Source organism: Cyprinodon variegatus, unplaced genomic scaffold (genome assembly GCF_000732505.1).
Source record: "Cyprinodon variegatus isolate N-32 unplaced genomic scaffold, C_variegatus-1.0 Scaffold471, whole genome shotgun sequence".
NCBI classification, from domain to species: Eukaryota; Metazoa; Chordata; class Actinopteri; order Cyprinodontiformes; family Cyprinodontidae; genus Cyprinodon; species Cyprinodon variegatus.
The window spans coordinates 14,956-32,251 of record NW_015150924.1 but is presented as its reverse complement, the minus strand read 5'-3'; the positions used below and the strand labels follow the sequence as shown (position 1 = coordinate 32,251).

Genomic DNA, 17,296 nt, shown 5'->3' with positions numbered 1-17,296 from the left:
CACTTGGATGCCACTCTCTAAACAGCTCATTAAAACACCTGCACATGTTAAATGGTCTCTCATTGTAGTTCTGTGGGCTGAACAGTGATTGGCAGACTGCTGACTTTAACAGCTGTGCAAAAGAGAACCACTGACACCGTGCATAAAGAGGGCAAAACACAAATTGTCCTTTCTAAAGAGGATGGCTGCACACAGTCCGGGGGCCATAGTCTCCCTGTTCCTTTGGCCTGCAGACTCACCTGATTCCATGCCACACCATATTTCTGCAGTTATTCTTATAAATGTTTTCCTTTTCCATAAAATTACTGAATACACTTTTTCATGGTATTCCACAATATGACCAGCACCTTGATAAACAAAGGAGAACATTTTGGCTTCTGGCCTGTAGGTGTCACTAAAGTATAGTCTTCCACTATATAGTGTACCATTACACATCGGTCCCCTAAAATTTAAAGGTTTTCCAAAAATCAGCTTAACTGTTGAATCTCCAAATTAAAATCTGTTGCAGTGCTGCTGGTGTTCCTAAAATCTAAGTTGTTTATGTTTGTGTTCATGTGTGCAGGTGTTAAATGAAGTGGTGGTGGATCGAGGCCCGTCCTCCTATCTGTCTAACGTAGACCTGTACCTTGATGGACGCCTCATTACTTCAGTGCAGGGAGATGGTGAGAGTTAAAAGAACTCTAAACATCTGAATTTTGCCTCCACAGCAAACACTTTCTGTTTTATTTCAAGGGGACCACTGAGTGAGCAAGTGTCCTTATGTGTCCTCTAGGAGTGATTGTGTCCACGCCCACTGGGAGCACAGCGTATGCAGCTGCAGCAGGAGCCTCAATGATCCACCCTAATGTCCCTGCCATCATGGTCACACCCATCTGTCCCCACTCCCTGTCCTTTAGGCCCATTGTGGTCCCTGCTGGCGTGGAACTCATGGTAAACATGTTTGAACTGAGTGAAGAGGTCAAGAGATGCAGATTTGTTGCAGGGCAAATGGGCGTGGGCAAGCGTTGAAAAAGGAAGATGATTGTGGAAAAATATTAGTGTTTTTAGATTCTCTTATTCCTTTTAAGTTTCAGTTTTACCTTCTGTGCCTCCCTCTGTCCATCCGTCTGTTTAGACTTCCTCAGCATTATACCTTTCATATAAATTAATTGTAATACTTTGATATTTGTACTTGTAAAATGGAGAGAAAATGATTTGGAAATTTGGAAAGTTGATTTAAGAAACTTAAAGAAACGTAGCTCTACCCTACATAGAAGTTAGCAGGGATTCAATACAGACTGTTTGTTTGTTTCAGATCACTTTATCTCCTGATGCCAGGAACAATGTCTGGGTGTCATTTGACGGTAGGAGGAGACAGGAGATCCAGCATGGCGACTGGTAAACTGCAGTAACCCTCATCTGTTTCAGCTTCCTTGATAGTTCTCCTTATTCAGTTTTTTTTTTTTTTTTCTGTTTCCTTATCACAGCATCAAGATTACCACGTCTTGCTACCCTGTACCGTCCATCTGCTGCCATGACCTGGTGTATGACTGGTTTGAAAGTCTGGCGCAGTGTTTACACTGGAACGTCCGCAAAAGGCAGGCCCGACTCACAGACGTCTCTGACTCATCGGACACGGAGAACTAAAGGAGAGCCGCTGAAGGGATCAGGTTTTCTTGGAGACCAGCTTAGACTGAAGCAGATCAGTGTTAAACAGCTCCTGTCAAACGCATGATTATACAGGATATCACAAGCATTGTAGCCCTGAGACATAATATCATCCACACTGCATCTTTGTGTGTAGTGCTTTAAGACATGAAAGAATTAGTTGATCACATAACGCTGTATAAGCTTCAAAGAGTACTTTACACTACCCATACTTAAAAAGCAGCATGCTATAGAAATGGCTCAGGATAAATAAAAGCAGAAGTAGAACGATCTTTAAAAGAAATGGGCAGACTGGACCTCCATCTCAGCAATTTTATGTAAATTTGTACATACAGATCTCTAGTTCCAGTGTATTCAGTGTTATATTTATGTTCACCTAGTTCAAGAAATAAATTGATAATGCTAACGTTGAACTAAAGTATCCCTGCTGTTGTTTCCTGCAGAATCTAGAGCCTTTATTTTGTTGTTTGAAACTAAAGCTGCAGTCAGACTGTATGCAACCATGTGTGTGTATCATGTTTAAAACAAAACCTAACAAGTGATTTGGCAGAAATGAGAAAATAAAAATCTAGACATTTCTCTTTGTTTTTTTTTATGTTGAAATTTTTGTCAAACCAAGAACTTCAATATGTTCTTATAATGCAGTAACACGTCTTTCTAATAAAGATTTACACATTAAATACTAAAAATGGTAGAGAATGTGATACAGCTGTCCTGAGGTAAGAGCTCAAAAGGTCATAGCTAAGGAGGCTAATAGAGTGCTAAAAAAGTAAAAAAACAAACCACTTGAATCTGTTTTCCAAGTTTGAAGATGTTTTGCTTCCCATCCAGGAAGCTTTTTCAATTCAAAATGTCTGGATTAGCATTGAGTTCCAAGCTTTATAGAGTGGTCCAACAAAGCCTTATGGCTTAAAAAACATGCAAATAGAACTGAAAGAACATGACCACCCCTTAGTAACGGGGAGTCATTGTTGGTCTGCAATAGCAAGCATAGCCACCAGCATAGCAGAGCGCTGGATCATAAAGCATTGATTGAAGTTGAGTGGAAGAAAATTGTGAGTTAATATGGATGATTACATGCAATAGCAAACAGAAGTGTCTGTCATGGGCTGGACTTCAGTAAGGAGGTGCATTGAGGACCCAAATGTTGGCGTTCTATACTGAATTTTGGGTCTAATTAGCTGTAAGCAGTGTTACTCAAATTTCTAAAATTGAGTACTTTTCTATAATGTTCTGAACTTTAATTACGTCCTAAGCTGGAATTTGGTGTTTTGTTTTTTTAAGCAAGTTTTTGTCATGATTTTCAGTTTTAGTACGCACTGCATCATTGAATAACATGTTTTTCTTTTTAAACACAGGTAAAAACTTTACAGAGACTCAAATAATTTCTAGATTTTTATTGCAATAACAGATATAATCCAGATATCCAGTTTCAGAAAATGCCTCTCAGGAGACAGTCATGAAATAATATTAAGGTGATGAGAAAGACCAGAGATAAAATGTGGAAGTTTTTACATTTTTATATTTATTTTCCCCAGAGAAGTGATGAGAAGCAGCAGCAGCTTAGAATAACACTACAATACACAACAGACCGAAAAGCTTGTAGATTTCATGTGAAATGGAAAACCAGAGGCTGACTGCAAACAGGTGTGCTTCTGCCCAATGGAAAAAAAGGGGTTAAAAACAGAATGTTAAACAAAACAAACATGCAAATGAGAAAGAGATACACACCTTATTAGGACTATGGCAGGATAAAAAATAACATAAAACTGTAACACAGATTAGACAAGTTCAGGTAACATGAGGAACATACAGAAAGCAGCGCAGATGTAACTGCTTTCTTAACTCCAGGTAAACAACAGATCATTGGAGGGAGAAAAGCAGACCTGGCAACATACAACCGAGCACAATCACACACTTGACATTGTGGCAAATCTAAAAATGCTGTAATCCAACGGTTCCCAGATTCTACCTGTAAAAGTTAGACTAGATGACTCGGATGAGAACAATAATTAGACACAAATGAGCAGAAGTCTTGTTCCATAGTTTTAGACTTTGAGTACTATATGCATATATCTGGTACATTAATAGAATCCATATATAAATGATACATTTCTGTTTCATACTTAAATATAATCCTTGCTATGCCTATAAAGAGCATCTAATCCGTTCTAGCCCGAAGATAAAGTGAAACAGCTTGGACCTCAGCTGATCAGTGAGCGGATTTGGACTCAAAAAAATAAGCCCACTGATTGCTTGTGCAAGACTAGATACGACTCCTTTGGATTACAGTCTAATGTGAACACATTTAAACCAAAATCCTCTTTCTTTACTTGCATACCGTCATCTTTGTGCTGTGTTTCATCTGTACGCTTTAAGAATGTGAAGAATTGGGACAATGCCTTTCCAAAATGAACGGCTTGATTAAATCAAGCTCAGCTCTTCATGTTGATCATGCTGAAATTGTATCATCTGGTGTGTTTGGCACTAGAGTTCTCTTTATATCTGCTCATGTTCCCAGTGCTTTAGTCAACTTATGGTTTTACACAGACACACTTCTTCAGCAACTTCTGCAATATAAAAAAAAAAACTAATTAGTATGCCAGCTGTCTCCAGGAGCTTAAATGTGTTCTTGAGGGCAAACTGAATGAAAACAAAGTTCATACTGAGTGGACAACTATTATAAGCCAAAAACAATCCCAAAGTAAACGTCTCAATTGATCAGAATCGAACCATAACCCAATTCAGTTCAAAAAGTTAAACCAAGATTCATTATATGGTAAAATATTTCAAAGCGTTTTTGTTTCTGTTCATTTTTAAGATTATGGTTTACAGCCAAAAATTGCTTACAGAAAACCCAATTGTTTATTTATTCTAAACAGAATTGTCATGTCTATGTTAAGGCCTTTCTAGTCAGACAGTCTTCACTAAATAAGCTGGGTGCACTGAGATCTGTTTTCAAGCACAAGTCCTGGAAGTTTAGTGGAAGAAAAACATTCGGTAAAATGGTTGCAATGGGTAATTTAAAAGCCAGACATTAATGGGAAGTTAAATGAAAGCAAAAAGTGCAAAAGCAACAGGGATAGAAGCATTGTACTGCTGCTAATGAAGGAATAGATTAGGACCGTTGTTGTGCAGCTTAACATTTATCAGCTAAAAGCCATAATCATCAAAATAAACAGAAGTAAACACTCTGAATGACTGTGTGCTGATTCAATCTGTTTTCTTTATGAACTGAATTCATACAATAAAAGAACTAATCGATTGAGATTAACCTGAAGCTAGTACCTAAGCGACCCATACTAGTCTTAATTTTGTCACAATGTGGTCTTTTTCTTTAAATAAAGCCCAGGATTTGGTCCATCCGTGTTGAGGATTGAACAGCTGGCACACTGATCACTGCTGCCTGAGGAATGCATCAGACTCACTGGTTTATATGAAACTCTGAGGACGACACCAGTGCTGTGCTTCCTGAACAATCCAATATGACGCCACCTTGATTTGACTCCATATAATCCAAGTGATGCCGATGTAAACCCCGACCTTGTAAGACAAGGAACCGTAACAGAAAACCCTCAGAGGTGATGCTTTGGTCTGATGGGTTCCTCAGGCAAACACGTCCAGCAGCAGTTTCATTTGAACATAAATAACATTTCATTGGAGAGGAATCATTTCCATCATAAGGCTTATTTTTTTTATACATTTTCCCCATCATCATAGCCGTAAACCTTTGAGGGGTCTGTCTGTCTGTCCCGGTTCTGTTTAGTAGAAGAGCTCACCAACATGAGATGAAGCCTCTTTGCACTCAGAGAGGCGGGACTAGCAGGTCCTGGATCACAGCAGGGAGGGAAAGGAAGGCAGAGGACAAAACTATAGTGATGGAACAGGAAGTTTATTTCTCAGCAGTCTGGGGTTTCGACTCACTCTCGCTACTTTCTTTCCTCTCGTTTGTCTCCTCGTCTTCCTCCTCTCCTTCTTCATCCTCTTCCTCCTCTTCTGTGTGCTGCTCCAGCTCCTCTCTGGTGATCATTTCAAAGTCGTTTCCGTTGCTGTGCTGCGAGCCTTCGTCCTCCCGGCGGTCACTGTCTGTATCCGAGTGGCGGTCGTCTGTTTCTTCTCGCTTTGCCTCCTTGCTCTCATCTTCGTCCTCTTCCTCATCGTCAGCATCCTTCTTCTCGCTGTCCGACTTCTCGTCACTGTCCGACTTCTGAGCCTTGAGGGAGGCGCCGCTGTCCTTGTCGTCAGTCTTATCTGACCCCTTCTTGTCACTGGTTCGTGGCCCTTTGTATTCGTGAGTGTAGAGCGGCCTGAAGGAGTCGATGAAGCCCACATCTGCTGTAAGGTTGGGCAGGAACCAGAAGTGATGACGTCCACCAGTCACCAGCCATATAATCAGGAAGAGGATGCAGCGAGCTGACGATGGAAGAAACAACATTTAAGACAGCAAGACTAAATGAATGTATTCATTCTATGGAAGTAACATGCTAAATACTATCGATACATTCTACAAATAAAGATCTTAAAACACAGATAGTCACCTAAATCCTCAGACATTTCTTACAGTAGAACAGAGTAGAAAACACACAGAGATCTCACCAGACAGGTCGAGGATAATGAGACGAAAGTAGGGTTTGATTATAAAGGAATAAATATATTTTTGAAAGTCTTACAGAAAACCAACCAATCTGTCATCTCTTTATAAAAATATAAAGACTGTGGAACAACACCAACCTAACAAACATACTGACAGGAAGGGCAAGACGGAAAAAAAAAACACCATGAGAGGTCCTGTTTGCGATATGCTGCTAGTTATGCAGGGGACACAAAGAAAAGAGGCCTTGCTATTAAAAATGATGTTTGGTGAAAACCTAGAAGAAAACCTGTTATTGGCCACCACAGACCTTAGGGTAGGACAGAGATCTGCCTTCCAGCATAATAGTATACTCTGCACCCAAAGCTATAATAGAGAGACAGGACCCAACCATGGTTAGAATGAGGGGTGTATTGATCTTTAAAAGCCTGACCTGCCTATTCAGATTCTGGCTCTTTTAAAACTGACCGTCAGGGGTAAGTTCCCAATACAGCTCCCAATGAACCAGTCTAATTTTGCTGAAGAACACTGAACAAAAGCCAACAAAAACAGGTTTTAAATGCACAAGAGATGGTGCAATCAACCGACTACCAGTCACCCAAAATGAAGGATATTGAGTCAGTCTTTGCACTGAAATCTGTGCAAAGACTCTAAACAATGTTTTCCAAAGCTCTCTAGTAATTGGACTGCGCTGACTCTGACATATGCATGGCTTTCTTTACAAAAAAACAACAAATACAATCCTCCCTTCTACTTAAGAATTATGCAGGACTGTTATCGGTCCCTCGCATAAAATAAAAGTACATTTAATAAATTATCTATAACCTTATCTATATTCATTATTCTGCAAAACACAGGTAAAAAAACTTTGTGATTATTTGCTTCATGTTAAACATGAATATCTAGTTCCTATTAGTACAGGAATGTAATGCATTCTAAAGGCCCCCACATACTTGCAGACGGGGACCTACTGGGACACTGCTCAGGGGTATTCATATCCAACTCTTTTAAATGTGATGTCAAGCTTACAAGGATCCTCAGGTGATTGCTGCAGCAAAAGCCAGTCACTAGGACCCACTGTCACTCCCTCAGTCTCAGGAAAAAAACCCAATCAGACGGGTTCTTTTGTTTTTGTAAGGCAAACTCATCCCATGATGCCATGGCATTTTTCATGAGAAATATAGGAATATGTCCACTTGAATACAAAGATTGTAAAGTGTACACAGACTGTGCGAGTATGTGGACGCCTACAGGCTCTTTCCAGTTCAGAAAAGCATCAAAACTTCAACTGATCTACTCACCCACTGCTAGAAGCAGGATGCTGGCCACAAAGCAGCCCGCTGCAACACTCAGATAATAAACGCCAACACGCATCTCTGCTGGCCACAGAGGGAACAGGGTGGCCGCAATCACTGCAATGACTGAGAAAAACGGGAGAAGATTCAGATTAGATGATGAATCTGAGTGCTTTTTGTGCTCAGCTGAAACCTCGCTGTTCTAGTCCCCAACTCACCCAGGATCAAGCCCATTGCAAATGTTTTGAAGTGGACCGGGTCGTAAATCCACACATACACCTGCAGCAAAGAGATGACAGTTATTCTCTCTACTTGCTAAATAACCGATTCAAACTTTGAGAGGCGTCGTTTCCCACCTCGTTTCCATCCAGAAACAGCTGGTCTTCATGAGGCTCCAGTTTAAACTTTTTCTTCACCTCTTTCTTCTTCTTAGGGGTTCCAGGGCTGTCATCCTGTATTTCACAGATAAGCTACGTATTTATATAATTTATTCAAAAGAGATACTCTGATGTTGAAGAGTTTTACTTTATAGATGTAATAGGGAACTTTATTTTGAAATGGAGATAAACTAAACTGAAACTGAGACAGTTTACTTTATTTGTTTCTTCTGGAAAAGAAACCCCCAAACATTTCCTAAATATCCTCTGTTGTTGACAGAAGATGGCAAAATGATTCAAAATGATAGAAAATGATTGGACTAGTTTAGGCATCATGTTTTCTTTACAGTGGTACTTTAATGGAGGGAAAATGTGATAGAATTATGATTTTACAGATATGAAGTTCTTTTGCAGGGCAATAATATCCAAACCATAACAAAAAAAAAAAAAAAAATCAGAAACGAGGAAGCAGTGAAGAACCAAAATTACACATTTGGGACAACCAGGAATGTGAGGTTGGATAATTTGGTAATACTTGAGACTTTTAAATCCTGAACAGGTAAGAAATGTATTTAATTACTACAATACCAGATGTAAAAGAATATGCATTTTAAAACCGCCCATCAGATTAAATATTAGCTAACTGAGGGTTTAAAGGTCAATCAGCTCAGAAAAAAAGGCAACTTAAAGCAAATATATTCTTTTCAGCAAAAAATATAAATGGGAGTCTATATCATGAAGATGTACCATCAGAGAACACCTACGTTTAATTATCTATCCCATATATTTTTGTAGTGTTTTAGAGTCGAAGGCTGATTCACTCACACTTTTCTCTTTCTTGGTTTCAACGCTCTCAGACTCCTTCTTCTTCTCTTTCTCCTTCTTCCCTTTTTTCTCCTCTTCTTTACTGCTGTCACTCTTGGTTTTTTCTTTCTCCTTCTCTTTCTTGGCGTCTTTCTCTGGTTTTTTCTTCATCACCTTAAGAGCTCGATGGAAGAACTGCTTCTTTAAGAGTCTGAAGAAGAAGAAAAAGACCTGATTAGCAGCTGTAGGTGACCTTCATGGATCTTTACTGTTGAACTTCCTCCAATGTTCAAACGTGAAAACAGATTAGGGGTGAAAACGCATTAAATTTGTACCCAATAACCAACATTTTTCTAAACTGGTGGCATTGGAACAAAGAAATATCAAAACGAGTGATGTGTCTAAAAGCTAGAGGTAATCTGAGTACAATGATCTATTTTAAGAGCAAATGTGCTGTATTAAAAATGTTAGGTGTGGGTCGACCTGTTGCAATAATCCACCACCGACTCTCTGGTGGTGAACAGCGCCTCTTCTCCCTTTTTAGCTTTGGCCCATTTGGAGTCCAGCAGACACTCAACAGCCTTGGATGCTAAATGCAGAAAAACAGGAAGACATCATTCCTTAGTTTTATTCGATGAGATACATACATTTAAGTTTAGAGAAAAAAACTCCAGACACTTAGCTATTTAATAAGCCCACTTGGAGAACAAAGCAGTTTTATAAAAAGCCTGAAATATTTGCCTTTAAGTCTTATTTCAACTAAAAACTTTTAAGTTTTCCTTTGGGGGTGGGATGGACCAATAGTAAGCAGTGTGTAATTTGGAAGATACTAAACTTGTACATGGAATACAAAGATAAAAAAAGAAAAATAATAGATGACTTTTATTTTCAGCTCCTGTCAGTCGGTGCCTGCAGTTGCTAGACTGTAGTTACCACTGTAGTACTACTGTCCTTTGGACATAGTGTTCAGACAGCAGGGGAGAGGAGAGAAAGTGTTCTGAGCTTATGAGTACAAAGAAGCCTATAAAATTAAAATACTGCTTAAGATTGGTCAGATTGAGGAGATGACATCTTGATTGGATTTAGCTCTGAACTTTACCTGGGTCATTATAACACAGGAACAGCATTGATCTAAACCATCAGTTTGTATTTCAGACCTTTGAGGGCTGTTGTCAGGTTTGGGGATGAAACTTCTTCACAGTTTATAATCTTTCGTAGCTGCTAACATGTTGGCTGATTTTTTGGTTGCATTATCATCCCAGCATTTATCCTACTATTACCCAAAGGATGCGCCACACCCTGCCTCCACCTGTAGATCATGGCATGTAGTAACTGTACATGTTCACCTGTAATGTCGTGGTCTCTCTCTATTAGCTAACATCATGAGCTATTTAAGTTCATCTATGAAATGCCAAACTTAACAAAAGCAGGACAGAGACCAGCTGCTTATATAATCTTTAAAAGACTGGAAACCATGGAAAATAAACAGTTGGTCTGTTTCAAACAAAACTTGCTGATGGTCAGAGTGTTTTTCCCCTAACCCATAAAAGGCAGACTCATTGCCTCGCTGACGTGAAGCTGTCCCAACAGCTGTCAGTGGCTCAGTACACCACCGAACCAGGTCAATCTGACTGTTTGCATATTGAAGGGATAAATAAATGGCTCCTCCCGATAAGAAAAACACAGAAACAGGTAGGAGTAAAATTAATAAAAGCTTCCAAAAAGCAAGGACAAAAAAAGGGAGAGATTGGAGCAGGGTTAATTTGAACAGGATGCAGCCAAGGTGCAAAATTAGACTTATGATAGAGCAGAGGTCTGCATGAGGCCAGAGGACTGAGCATCATGGCTGCCGTAGGTTATTAGACAGAGCCTACATGGCCAGCACCGCCCAGACATGGCATATATGAACTAGTGTTTTTGGATGGCAGATTATCAGCGGTTTTACTCCATAACTACATCATTTTAACAACTTTTCACACCTCAAGAAAAAAAAATTAAAAGTGGAGTAACATACTCACTGTTTGTGTCTTTAGTGTTGTTGTTTTGTTACATCTGTATTCTAGCACTGTGAATTGGCACTGGTCAGTATACCACTGTACTCCAGCATAGCTGCATAAACAGCTGAAGGCTCTAACGGGAACAGCACAGTAGGGCTGGGTCATTTGGACTTAAAATACTATGATATTTGTTGTCCTATGTTGATCATGATGAAAGAATAATAATAGAAAATATTATTATTCTTCTTAGCTGTGTTTCTTAGGTACGTTTGTGGCTCTGACTGCATGTAAACAACAATATTAGCCCCACAATCATAAGAAGAGCTCTTAGAAAATATACAAATTTAGATTGGGCTTCTTCAGGAAACCAGTTCCATAAAGAGGTATTATTTATATCTCTTAAGATTCCAGGATAACTGCATTTATTCATATTTATCAACCCCTAATCGGGAAAAAAACTGTTGACAATTCACCAATTTTCTGTTAGATTTAAAACATAATTATAATGTATTATATAGACATCAAATCAAAATCATCATCATGACTAATGTGACGATATGGTAAATGCCCATTCATGTGGCAGAGAAAACTATTAAATTTAGTTGAGAGAAACGAATTTCAATAAAATGGATTTAAAGTATGTTGGGTAACTGCTACCCAAACAATATAGCAACAATGCCGAGGTAAACAGGAAATGGAGCAATGTACAGTCACCCAGCAACAACAGATCTGTGGTCAGGCTGAATAAGAAAAACCTACTTCAGCAGCAGCTGTCCTTCATAAAACACAATCTTTTAGGTCTATTTATAGACCTTAAAGAAAAGATTTTTTCATAGCTATTTATTCAAAGTGATTTTTTTCCTTTAACACTTATCAAATGTTCAATTTTTTAATATGTTACAGTTTGCAGTGCATCAAACATCTTTGCATTTTGCAACTTTTTTTGCAATTTTATACCAACTCATTCATATATTGCGTAATTTATACTTTTATTAAAACCTAGCACTCCTGACCGTAAAGTATGTTTTTACATTAACAATTGGCCCAGCAATTGTAAAAGAAAAACAATAAAAAGCATGATAAACTGTGAAACCGGCAAAAACATAAAGCATAATACACATTTTAAATCATGCTGACCTGCATTACGGTGAATTCTATGTTTATCTACCTGTTTTTGTTGTTATTAATAGCAATACTAGCAGATCAATGTCAGTAATATCAATGGAATTGGTGTAGGGGGACAGAATTATGCGAATATTAGGTATAAGGAAGAGACATCTGAGGAGGGACAGGACAGCAAGGAGGATTTGATGGAAGAGCAACCAGTCAGAACAATTAAATAAAATTATTGCTGGATAGAGGTCCAGTGTGCAGGACTGTGTTGGAAGTTGATCTTTGCTACGGCAAAGATCAATCTCTATTTAAATGTTACTTTTTATGGACATTTTTTCCTGTGACTCTTAACCAGTTTTCCCTCCTCTTCACAATTACCTCCTAGTATCTGAACAGTATGACTAAAACACTGTAACTGGATGGATTCATCAGTGGGTGCCTGTATTATAATTTCTTTAGCTCTTCTTGGTTTAAATTAACAAACCTACAGTGAGCTAATGAGTGACAACAGCAGCCTGTAGCCGCAGATAATTACAAAAGAGATAACCAGGCCTGTCAGCTTGACAATGAGTTGAAAGGAATGACTACCATCTTATCGATTTTTGCTCCCACCAAGCAGTCGACATCCAGAAAATATCCATGTTTCTCACATTCATATTGAAATAAAGAACAAAAAGTCAGAAGAAGCATCTTGTAGTGCAGGTGACCTAATGAGGTGAAAATGGGTACACTTCATACACAAAAAACCTTTATGTTGAAAAAAAAAAAAGAATATCCCTGCTTCATATAACCTTCAAATGATACAAAACAAACCCTACAGAATGAGCTTAATCTAAAGGTTTTTAGTAAATGAACTGTTGTGGGGTCAGTAATTCAATAGTGCAATGCAATAATGCAACAAAAATGGACTAATAATATCCAACCTAGCGTGAGCTTAATTAGACTGAATGAGAGAACGGTTCTCTAAGGATGTCTGTGTTAGAGGACAAAGAGAGCCCCCCGCTCCTCCCATTGCTGATGCTGAACACTGACCAATAAAGTAGTCCACTCGGTGGCCCACCATGTTCGTAGACTTGGTGGGGCAGTTAAATCGAAGGTACTTGGCCACCGCCTTCTCCTCCTTGGTGGGCTCGCTCACCTCCTGCAGAAATAAACAGCACCAACAATTAGACATAATGTTTCTGACCTTCCTACACTAACTGCTAGCAAGTTCATTGGGTTTATCCAAGGATATAGGATGCATTGCATTCTACTGGAGAAATATCAGTGAGAAATGTTGAAACCGGTGTACAGGAGCCAATCATTGGTGTTGGAGCAAATAAAGAAGTCTTCATGTTGGTGCAAATCTAAATAGTCGACCTGCTTTGGTGGACTGAACAACCAGACCGTTAATTACTTCATTCTTTGGTGAAGTATCCACACGCACAGTTACAACAGATTAATTACTGTGGGAGAATTTGACTGTGGCTGCCAGTCACTGTTAGAGCCAGGCCTCTAAGAAATAAAGACAAAAGTTTATAAGATAGCTATGAAAACCTAAACAAATAGAAATTTAAAAATCTCTGTTGACATATGTTTAATGTTGTCCTTACATCTGTAAAAATTGGTACCGCATGTGAGATTTTTGAGATTTTTCCAGAAAAATGGAGATCAGAACTCTGGTGTCTCTCTAGTTTTGAAGGAAGACCAGAACGAACTAACAGATAGGGAGAAGCTGTGGAGATTACCAAAAACCCAAACGCTTTACAACAGTGATTTCCTACTACAGCATTGTCATTTACCTTACTTATTCAAACTATGATGCATGAATTTATGATAACATAATATTGTTGAGATGAAAGCAGTTACAATTAAGCCACACTTTCCTTAAAGCTCAATCCCCCTCAGCTTTAGGTTTTTGATAGTTACTTAAATATGCTAGCTATGTACATTAGAACTCCATTAAAGGACCAAATACATTATTGGAAAATAGATTTTTTTTAAAACAACTAATACCTGAAAGGGTACAAAATATTGCATTATATAAAATGCTGCACATATTACCTGGACAGCAACTGAGGTTCAGCATCTTTCTCAGATGTGCTGACGATCAGATTAATAACAATCTAAGGATCACACAAACAGCCATGTCCTCCCAGAACATGGCCTCCTCATTCATTCCTGTTTAGCTGTTAGCAGCACTGAGCAACTTGGCAGTAAAGGGAAAGGAGCATCAACCATTCAGTCCAGCTGGCTTTGGTTCCCAGCAGGAGGAACACAACAAAGTGTATAAATGTCCCTTTGTTTTGGAGACATGGCATTAACCAGGCAGCTTGGCTACACCTGTCATGTTCAGGAAATCCCCACTTCAGTTTACAGGACTTAGAATCTACCTGGTTTGATCACAGGAAGATGAGCTCCTCCCAAACAACAACATGTCTTTATAGAAAACAACTGCTAGCCACTTTTTAAAAACAGGCGCCTCATGTGTAACATTTGGAATAACACATGGGAATTAGCAAAGCACTGGGTCACATTCTAGTGGGGGACAGAAAACCTAAACACGCTGATTCCTCCCTGTTAGCATCTGCTGCTATAATACTTTAACTCTCCTCCATGTTTCAGTTCACAGGTGAATAAATTAACCCTCTTTCTACATCAATCAAACAATTTCTGTTAATATTAGTAAAATGTTATGTAGTAAAATGTAATGTTAGTAAAACACCAAGATATCATCTTCATTACAGGTCCTTAGACCTATATCAAAAGTTAAACTAGTTTCTATTTAGATGTTTTATATCTCTTTAAAGGGATAAAAACTGTCTCGGGTTTGGCAACATTAATAGTCATGGTTTAGGATGAGTTTAAACGCAAACATACAGTAACAGTTAAATGTTTGAGGACAGCTATTTACTCCAAATAAAAACTTTTGTCATTAAATCATGACAAGCAGGTTAAGATGATAGGAGGTGTAAAGAAATATAGATTTAACTTTATACCCTTTATTGTGGTCTCAGGTTGCAGAGTTAAATGACCTGATTGTGTTGCAGGGTAACCTTATTGCTTTAAGGTATGATCAATTTTCATAGTTAAAATGATTAGGGACATCTTGACTTATATTTGATATCGGTCCAATATCAGCCATAAGTTATATAGCTTTATACTGGTATGCATGTAAAATATCCTATATCAGCATGCTGAGAGAAACACTCTGCTTCTGTTTATAGCCAATATAACCCATTGGTTAATAATACACGGGTCAGTTTTTCTACCTGTTGTCGTTACCTATAATGATCAAGCCTTTACTAACAGCCCACACTACACTAATAAATTAATAATAAATGTATTTTGACCTGTGCTTGGTCAAAAATGTAGTATCTACATTGTATTAAAAAAATTATATCAGGACACCCCTAATTATAAGTACCACGATGTGACAGGTGCCCTACAGCCTTCCAAAGTACTTCCTGGGATTTTCTGTGATGGAAACACATAAATCAGCGCATCAATGTGAAGTGGAAAGAAAAGTCCACCAAGAAAAGACATACCGTAAAAAAACCTAATGAAATCAATTATCAGGTTAGGGGAGACAAGAAAGAGGTGTGGCAGGCTTTAGGATACATTGTGTGGAAGAAAACTATCTCTACATCATCCTGACCACACAATCAACGTTGTGAAAAACTGTGGTTGCAGCCTCATGCTGTGGTGAAAGAGTTGCCAGCGCAAGACTTAAAACTGTGACAAAGATCTACCTATCATCAGGATCGCTACCAAAAATATACAGCCAGTACAACAATTCATATTCTTTTGTCAGAATTAGAGTCCAGATCGAAACTCAAAGAGGAATCTACATAGGAACTTAAAAACATTAATGAGCTTGTTATGGTCTGCTGAAATTGTGTAGATGTGCTGGTAGACATAGCCAAAAGAACAGCTGTATTGGTGGGAAAAACTTGGTATTAAGTACTTAATTAGGGGGCTAAACACAAATGCACAGTTTTCTTTGTTTGTTTTTTTTTTAGATAAAAAAAATGTGTGTACAATAGAAAATTTTGAATAATTTACACTTTAGTAATATACTATAATTTATGTTAATCTATATATATATATATATATATAAAAAAAAAACATTACAGTCTTTGACTGTAAAGGGTAAAGTTCAGGTTGTGATCATACTTTGAAAATAATATATTATCACTTACATTTCAGAATACTAAAAAGGCACCAAAATAATATAATAATAAAAAAAAACAACCCTAAAAAGTTAAACCCAGTGTCCAAACAAGATAATGTTAAGACAAAATGACAATGATTACAGCTGGTTCATAACTTAGGCAATAAAGAGTGCTGCAATACAGGTGAATTTAACATTTAGAAGCTGGCAGGAATTCATTCTGTTTTATGACAGTATTCATAGAAATAAGACCCCAACTAACCGAATCCAGTATGGTTAAACTAACTATCTATTAGATGAACCTTTTTAATGCAAAAATACTTGTAATAAATGTACCTGGTTTACAATTAACCCATAACCGTCCAGCAATATTTCACAATCTTCCTTCTCTTTTAGAGCCACAAGTCAAAAGTATACATGTGTAAAATACTGTGTATATTGACGTGGACAAACCTGTGAGCTCTCTGTGGCGTGTTGCATTGTCTGTACATTATATTCCTGCCTTAATGTGCTTAAAGACAGCCTACCATTTAGCAGCACCGATCTATACAGAACTTTATTGTGTCAGCTTACTAATTAAATTGCCTAAAGTTATGTAAACACGGGTTTAGAGCTGACGCAGCTTAGCGAGCAAACGTTTAAGACCACTTCAGACTCGATGAGAATGAGCAATGACTGCAAAGACGAGCAAGACTGAAAGGGAGGAAACGTTTCTAAAATGTCCGGGGAGAAAAACAAAACACAGGGGTGTTATGAGTCGCGTGAAATAGAACGGTAAAAACAGATGTTTGTCGGCACTCGGCTAATGGTAGCAGCCGTTAGCGACCAGGAGCCCTCCCTGCTCCCGGTTATTTAAAGACTCAAAAGCGACCGTCGCTGCGCACATCCGTAGATAAACCATAGCATTTGACCATGGCTTTCATGAGTAGTACGTCAACTCGTGGACACAGCATTTTATCACGGATCAAGTGATGTTACCTGGATCCGCTTCTTGTGCCTCCTGCGTTCCGCCATGATCCTCTCCAACTCAGCAACGCCGTGTGTGCAAAATCTCGCGAGAGTCATCAACCGCCAGAAAACAAACTTTGCATTCATTCACAACACACATTTGCTTTCATAAACGTTAATGGAAAATAGTATTAGTGATTTTATTCAAAAACTCAAGTGAATTCAAATTAAAATATTTAAAAGTCTGTCGCATTAACTGTCCGAGGTATATTTAGGGGCAATGTTATTTTTCTCAATTACAAAATCTGTAGGGTTGTGGAGAAGGAAAGATGTGGAAACAAATAAATAGGAAGAGGATCAGAGCAACAGAT

The 17,296-nt window shown here is 38.3% G+C and overlaps 2 protein-coding genes across 5 annotated transcripts in view; one reads left to right on the top strand and one right to left on the bottom strand.

The window, feature by feature from the left end:
- The window catches only part of LOC107094217 (NAD kinase-like), a 25,470-nt gene extending 23,561 nt beyond the window's left edge, over positions 1–1,909 (top strand). For all 4 annotated transcript variants that reach the window (XM_015389719.1, XM_015389722.1, XM_015389723.1 and 1 more), the window contains 4 exons: positions 563–662; positions 773–930; positions 1,295–1,377; positions 1,467–1,909. In XM_015389719.1, coding sequence (XP_015245205.1) covers positions 563–662; positions 773–930; positions 1,295–1,377; positions 1,467–1,626 — 501 coding nt within the window. In that variant the 3' untranslated portion in view covers positions 1,627–1,909. The remainder of the gene's footprint in view (positions 1–562; positions 663–772; positions 931–1,294; positions 1,378–1,466) is intronic.
- A 1,133-nt stretch (positions 1,910–3,042) lies between these two features.
- sec62 (SEC62 homolog, preprotein translocation factor) lies at positions 3,043–17,022 on the bottom strand. Its single transcript, XM_015389744.1, has 8 exons — positions 16,956–17,022; positions 12,857–12,965; positions 9,198–9,303; positions 8,736–8,925; positions 7,890–7,985; positions 7,752–7,812; positions 7,540–7,659; positions 3,043–6,060 (listed from the first exon to the last, which is right to left on the bottom strand). Exons 1-8 carry the CDS (start codon positions 16,989–16,991, stop codon positions 5,540–5,542), a joined length of 1,239 nt encoding a protein of 412 aa, XP_015245230.1. The 5' UTR covers positions 16,992–17,022; the 3' UTR covers positions 3,043–5,539.
- Positions 17,023–17,296: the final 274 nt, after the last annotated feature.